Source organism: Eurytemora carolleeae, unplaced genomic scaffold (assembly GCF_000591075.1).
Source record: "Eurytemora carolleeae unplaced genomic scaffold, Eaff_2.0 scaffold113, whole genome shotgun sequence".
Lineage (NCBI taxonomy): Eukaryota > Metazoa > Arthropoda > Copepoda > Calanoida > Temoridae > Eurytemora > Eurytemora carolleeae.
In genome coordinates this window covers 136,568-144,044 of record NW_019396138.1, presented here as the reverse complement: position 1 = coordinate 144,044, position 7,477 = coordinate 136,568, and the positions used below count along the sequence as shown (strand labels likewise).

Below are 7,477 nucleotides of genomic sequence, written 5' to 3'. Positions count from 1 at the left end.
AAAGGATAAAGAGAATAAGAACTAGTCTTGTTAAAGTATTAAAGGATAAAGAGAATACGAACTAGTCTTGTTAAAATATTAAAGACTAAAGAGAATAAGAACTAGTCTTGTTAAAACATTAAAGGATAAAGAGAATTAGAACTAGTCTTGTTAAAATATTAAAGGATAAAGAGAATAAGAACTAGTCTTGTTAAAATATTAAAGAATAAAGAGAATAAGAACTAGTCTTGTTAAAATTTTAAAGGATACCAGGACTTGTCCTAGTCAAATACTAAAGAGAGAACGAACTAGTCCTGGTCAAGTACTAAGGAGAGAACGGACTAGACCAGGTAAAATACTAAAGAGAGAACGGACTAGTCCTGGTAAAATACTAAAGAGAGAACGGACTGGACCAGGTAATATACTAAAGAGAGAACGGACTAGTCTTGGTAAAATACTTAAGAGAGAACGGACTAGACCAGGCAAAATACTAAAGAGAGAACGGACTAGACCAGGTAAAATACTAAAGAGAGAACGGACTAGTACTGGTAAAATACTAAAGAGAGAACGGACTAGTCCTGGTAAAATACTAAAGAGAGAACGGACTAGACCAGGTAAAATACCTGAGAGAGAACGGACTACCAGGTAAAATACTAAAGAGATAACGGACTAGTCCTGGTTAAATACTAAAGTGAGAACGGACTAGACCAGTTAAAATACTAAAGAGAGAACGGACTAGACCAGGTAAAATACTAAAGAGAGAACGGACTAGTCCTGGTCAAATTCTAAAGTGAGAACTGACTAGTCCTAAATACTAATGAATGGACTAGACTAGTCCTGGTTAGTTGTAGAACATATTTCACTAATTAGTATTACTCTGCTTTTCGTGGTAAGGCTCCAGGGTAAAGTGTTCAGTGACTCACCTCTCTCCACTTGTTAAACATAATAATGCACATAAAACTGAATGATATACAGAGCGTCCCATATCATATTGGATTATCTCCAAGCTTTAACGCCAAAGTACGCATATAATACTCGAAAAACCTAGTATTTTCTTAAAGAAAACTTTTATTAAAACCTTTTACATTTTTTAAGAATGATTCATTGTTTATAAATTTTCTGATAAGTCCCTAAAATCACAATTTTGAGCTAGACACGATCTAATATGATGCATGGACACCCTGTATAATCTAAATTACTAAACTTTCCGCGTNCAATAAAGGAGTAAAGACGTCCAGGCATGATTTTTAACCGTTATTTCTAGGGTTATATATTAAGTATGTAAATACTTTTATATACAGAGTTACACAGAGACGACTATAATCCAGAATTTGTTCCAACATTTTCATTTCATTTACAGTTTCATACTGCTGAAAATTTGATCCTTTCTTGACTAATTCATTACTAAGAAAAAAGAAATTATTTACGTAACAATTAGAGAAATCAAAATGGAACCATCCGCAGTCCTTTTATTTTATTTTAATAGTTTGGCTTTCCTTGAAGTATCAACATTTGTGGTTAACCCTGTACACAGTTATACAGTATAGTAAAGATCTATCACAGAATTAAGACGGGGTTTACCAAAATAGTTTTTTACGTCACAATTCAGTTTTAATTGATTATTTTATAATTCGCAAACCAATAAAAACCAAGTTATTAAGAATTCAACCAATCTTGATCAATCCAACCTTAGCCATAGTCGACACCTTTTGAATTAATTACAAGCTTACAGATAAATATTTATTTGTCAACCTATAAAAATACATTTTTTGTAACAAATTAGCAATTTCATATAAAAAAACAGATAAAACATTGCCTTCGCAAAACGGTTGACATTAACACAGAAAGGAATAAAATATATAAATATCAATTGATTGTATCAATTGTAAAGAATACAGATTACTTTTTTATTGGTCTTCATCATTCGTTTTAAGCTTGATATAAGAGGAATATGCATTGATAAATAAAGCATCCTTTTCATAGTTTGTGCAAGAAAGCGCTAATACCACAATCAGTTGTAAAAATCAAAATGATTGAGTATCAGGTGTGAGGCTGGAATGCCGCACCTATCGATAGATATCATTAATTACAAGGAATACGAATTATTAATTGTTAGATGCCGAGCCTCTTAGCTCGGCTCAGCAGGGGGGCAGTTAATAGAATTAACGTTAATGAAAAAAAATATCTCTACTATATGAATTCGCGGGGGGGGGGGGATGGGACATAAGATCTTCATTTATTTTATTGTTCTTGGAACCATATCCAAGCGTTTGTAATGAATAGACTTTCCGTGACCTAAGGAGTTAGATCCAAGGAAAACTGATTATTTTGTTTTCTCATTGCGCAGAACTCATAAAATGATTTATCACTTTGCTTATTTTTTCATATAACTTGCACCTTTTCCTGAAACGAAGCGCAATCTTTTAATTGGAGATGCAAAAATTGTTTGAAATGTTTTGAGGATGGTTGGACAGGGGCGCAGGCAAAACAATCAGATTTTTGCCTACAAAATAACATGAGGGACGCAGTATTCTTACATTTGTAACCAATGCATATAGTATAAAATATTGATATTGCAAATAAAAGGCAGGTGGAGAATAAGCAAATAAAATCTTTTAGATGAAATTTAAAAGTTATAAAATGGATGGATAAGATAAGTGATATGAATTTAGAAAAAGAATATTAGTTCTGCATTAAACAGGAGAAAGACGTACATCACATTATAATACAGGCTTAGCTGGGTACTCTATGCAAATGCATATATAACAGATAACATATTTGTATAACAAAAGTATTTTACGTTGGGAAATAAATAAAAAGGTTTCAGTTTTCTGAATAATCTTAAGATTGAGATCCAATAGGGTTGGATAATACAAAGTCTGACAAGATAATTTTATAAAGTTTTGGTTCGGTGAACGATCTCATACAGTGGCGATAATCCAGAAGATTTGTCAGGAAAGGTTGACGAGAGAAGCAGTTGGGCAAACCTGAACCTGCTTCTCTCTCAGAAGATTAGGAAGGGATCCAATATTCATCTTATGAAACTCAACCAACTGTTCAAGGTTTGGGAACTTGGTTTTCCCGCCATCCAGGGAGAAAGCAGATTTACCCTCGTGTGTTATCTGAATAACAAAATTAAAATTTTAGCAAATGTTAACAAAATAAAACTTCAGGTACCCTACAGGGCCTGCTCACGTTATTTACCATTGTGTAACTGCTAATAACCGCTTTGAAGTCGAAACTGCGACGTACTATTTGTTGGTATCACTAAAATCACGTGACAGGACGAGTGTGGGGTTCCTGAGAGCTAAGGATTATAATGATTTTTAATCCAGTTCAACCCTTGCATGCTATGTAGGAATGTAAAACTAAATCAAGGTTCAGATTTAACATGTGCTTCCCAGCTATTTTTGTAAGAACAAATATTTAAACAAAATTCAAACTTGTATTTTCAAATACAGTTTTCCTTCAGGCTGAAGCAAAGGTTCTGAATTTTACCCCGGACCCCCCTTCCCCCACAACCCTATAAAATGTGCATGACTCACTTACCCGAACTATTTGAGCATGAACAACCTTCCCCTGAGTTGTGAGAGAAATGACATATCCTCCTTGTCCTCTGCTGCATTCACGGATCAAGAAAACTCCGTCCAAGGCTCTGTGTGGTAGGAGAGCATTGTTGGCCTGATCTCTCGTCACTCCGGGTTTAAACCAGGCTTGACCTGGGACTGGAGGAGAATCCTCCTTCATGTCCGAGGACGGAGAAGAGGACCAGGTGAACCGAGGTGTGGGACGTAACCTCGACTCCATGTGAGCTATCTCTGCAGCCTCACGAGGATCTGTAACGATCCGTCCTCCAGATCCGGTAAAATCCATTGGTGCATGATGCGCATGAAGCCGATTCTGAAAATATTTAGATTTATAATCTTACAATAAAAAATCTACTGTTGGGTGAATAAATACATAAGCCTTGTCTCATATTCAATGCAAATCCATAATCTTTGTTATCGTTGCAAAAATTAATTAAAAAATCAGTGCAAAATATTTTTAGATCTTCTTTTTCAGAGAACTCTAGTGGATCATCTATTCTGGTTTTGTTATTTTTTTTATTTGACAATTTTTTCCAAAGTAGACATCATGATTATTAACTCTTGCAAACTAACTAACAGAGCAAGCTGTCATAGTGTTAAGATTGGATTTAGAAAGAAAACGTGGCAAAATAGATTAAAGTTGGTCTAGCTCAGCTGGCAATAAACGATTCCTAGAACTCTACCAAGTCAGAAGATCAATCAAAACCTTTACAAACTACATTAAACTTCTGCTCGTTCAGAATACTCTCATTTAATCTATCTACTCAATCTTCTCTGTAACCTCAACCGTTATCCTCTTTAAAGTTCTTTACTTTTTTTCCTGTAGTATTCGTAGCATTCTTTCTATAGCACTCTTTATCTTAACATTTTAATTTCTTATCCTTCTACTAATGTAAACTCATTCCTCCCTATCCGTCCTTTAAAATTCATTTACCGTCTTTCCGTATGAATCCTTCGTTATCTTATTCAAACCACCTTTCTTAAGTCTTCTAAACTGTCCCCCTACTCATAATCCATCCTACCCTTATTGAACCGTACCGATGTATCCAATGTTTTTTTTCAGAGAAAATCACGTGAGTTTGATTGATTGATTAAATTGAACCCAAAATTAGACCGAATTCAATTCCAAATATACCTAACACTACATCAAGAAGAAGTTAATTTAAGTTTTGGTATTTTGACAGATATTTTGGTTTTCAAGTTAATACAAATTCCAGGATGACTGTAAAACTGTTGCTAAGGACTGGAGGAGCTAAAGCTAGAGTAGTAGAGAGCCTGGCAGGATAAATCAGGGAGAGGAAACGAAAGGGCTCAGCCTTCAAAAGATTTTCTGAGTGATAAGCGGTTAACGAGAACTTAAAGTTTAGATAAAACTAAAGCGTTTTCTGAAATATTTAGAACTTCTTTAAGTTTTAGAAAAGGGTGTTTGGGCAAAAGATTTGACTATTTTATGATCAAGAAAACATTGCATTCGAAATCGAAATCAGGTCTAACCCATTAAAAGACGATGGGTTAGTTAGAAAATATGGCAGCTATGTGACCAAAGGCCTCAATAGCACAATAATCGAAAGCACCGTTAAGAATTAAATCTTAAGTCAGGATTAGAACAAAAATAATGGAGATACCAACGTAAATAATCAATCCTTACTTTTTCTTAAAAAATATCCCCCCCCCCCTCTTCAGCTTTTCTATTAATTTTTTCTTATGGCTGCGATCTCAGTTTGAATAAGAAATAAAAATCTGTACAAGTTGAGCCAAGAAGTCTAGGAGCTAAAACTGGGCTTGACACAGATTCCGGTTCAGCTCCACTGAAACCTCCAGGGACGGATATCTATTTCAAAGCAAAGCTAACCCTTACATCAGAGAAAAGCTGAGAGTAATATCTCAAAGTTTAAGGAAAACCTGTTCACGGTTACTCCCTTAGTATCCAAGGCGGAATTATATTAGCCGACTAAAATTACGTCATCTTCCTAGTTTTCCTTGGGTTGGGTATACCGGGTATACCGAGGAGATCTAGGGCCGGGTTGCAGGAGCTAAACATTCAATAATTTGAAAATTCACAGAAAAATCAGTAAAACTGGATTCGTCAGAGCCTGTTATTAGGAAAACATATAAAATGCACTCAAGACCCCCCCCCCTTTTCATCAACCCATTCTGCAAACGCCAATCCCCCCCCTGATCACCTCCAAATGCAAAGAATAATTGTTAGCCTACCCCACCGCCAGTCTCTCCCCCTTCTGCGGTTAAAGGGGGGGGGGGGGTGGCATTATGAGTATAAAATGCACCACTTAAAAGTTAATAATGATTTAGGAGGTTTACTCCCAAGTTAAGATTTATAACGTGAATATCAGTAATTGAGAACCAGCTAAGCTCCATCCATATGTATTTATGCCTAATTTTTCTGCACAAAATGAAAATAAATTTTCTATATGAAGAGAGGTACGTTTATTTACAGGCATTTTCACCGAAAAATGAAATTTGTGAAAACCATATCATTGGATTTTTAAGAATTTTCTCTGACGTGAAAAGACTAAATCTCTGAGCTTTTCACAACACACTTTTAGGCCAAATACTTGCTATATACATAATTTACATCATACAGCATAAATTACAGTTTACAGTACACTGCAGTACATATTGTACAAATCCTTATCAAGTTTAAGAGGATAAAGAATGAATTAACATTCATGACATATACAAGAGGTTTAACACGATGTAAAATTGTTTATCGTGTTGCATAATACTTTCGAGTTCGGGTAGAAACAGTTCATAGTGCATACCCTAGCAACAACCTTTTCAATAAAATAAGGTTTTCTTACTAGGAAGTTTTGAAGGCGAGGAGTGCCTCCTGGATGAAAGGAGGTGAAGGGGTGGGGGAGGGTGGAGATTTCTAAAATTATTCTTATATTAGTGCAAAAACCTGAAGCTGAAAATATTGTGCATCTTTGAAGGACCTGTATTATTTTTAAAACAAATTAATCGAAACACCTGAAAAAATGTATTGTCTGAAAAATATGCTTGTCAATGATCTATGTATACACATTACACCCTGATATTCAATTCAATCTCATCCTTCTTCATAAAATTATAATCCTCTACTCGAGGATTCAGGGTTCAGGTTACAGAGGAAACAGGATCGTTTATCTCTTCACATATTCAGACTTAAAAATGTACACTCTGGGAGACAACATCGGCTCTACGGTACAGGATCAATTGGAGTCAGAAAGGATCAGAGTAGACAGAAGCATAGTAGAGGAGACTACAGTTAACGAATCACATAGGGTGGATCACAGAGGGTGGATCACATAGAGAGGATCACATAGAGGATCACAGTAGAGATAGTAAGAGAAGAGAGATTCACTGCTAAAGGATCAGAGTAAGGGGATTAGAATATTACAAAGAGGATTAGAGTAGAGAGGATTTGAGTATAAAGGATCAGACTAGAGAGGAATAGAGTAGAGAGGAATAGAGTAGAGAGGATTAGAGTAGAGAGGATTAGAGTAGAGAGGATTAGAGTAGATAGGATTAGAGTAGAGATGATTAGAGTAGAGAGGATTAGATTAGAGAGAATTAGAGTAAAGAGAATTAGAGTAGAGAGGATTAGAGTAGATAGGATTATAGTAGAGAGGATTAAAGTAGAGATGATTAGAGTAGAGAGGATTAGATCAGAGAGAATTAGAATAAAGAGAATTAGAGTAGAGAGGTTTATACCAGAGGATCAGAATAGATGATTAGAGTAGAGGCGGTTAGAGTAGAAAGGATTAGAGTAGAGAGGATTAGAGTAGAGAGGATTAGAATAGAGAGGATTATAACAGAGAGGATAAGAGTAGAGACGATTAGAGAAGAGAGGATCAGATTATATGATTCGAGTAGAGAGAGGATTATAGTAGAGAGAGGATCAGAATGGAGAG

The 7,477-nt window shown here is 35.4% G+C and overlaps 1 protein-coding gene across 1 annotated transcript; it reads right to left on the bottom strand.

Annotated features, from left to right (window-relative positions):
• Positions 1-1,872: 1,872 nt before the first annotated feature.
• On the bottom strand, positions 1,873-3,911 carry LOC111696091 (growth factor receptor-bound protein 7). Its single transcript, XM_023465622.1, has 2 exons — positions 3,529-3,911; positions 1,873-3,101 (listed from the first exon to the last, which is right to left on the bottom strand). The coding sequence occupies exons 1-2, from the start codon at positions 3,850-3,852 to the stop codon at positions 2,931-2,933; spliced, it is 495 nt and encodes a 164-aa protein (XP_023321390.1). The 5' UTR covers positions 3,853-3,911; the 3' UTR covers positions 1,873-2,930.
• Between the last annotated feature and the right edge of the window lie 3,566 nt (positions 3,912-7,477).

What these genes read in the sequence shown, in the direction of transcription:
- LOC111696091 (XM_023465622.1), bottom strand. Translation starts at nt 3,852, where the DNA reads ATGGATTTTACCGGATCTGGAGGACGGATCGTTACAGATCCTCGTGAG. An exon ending in TTCATGCTCAAATAGTTCGG is followed by an intron (nt 3,102 to 3,528) that starts GTAAGTGAGTCA and finishes TTTGTTATTCAG; the next exon opens with ATAACACACGAGGGTAAATC.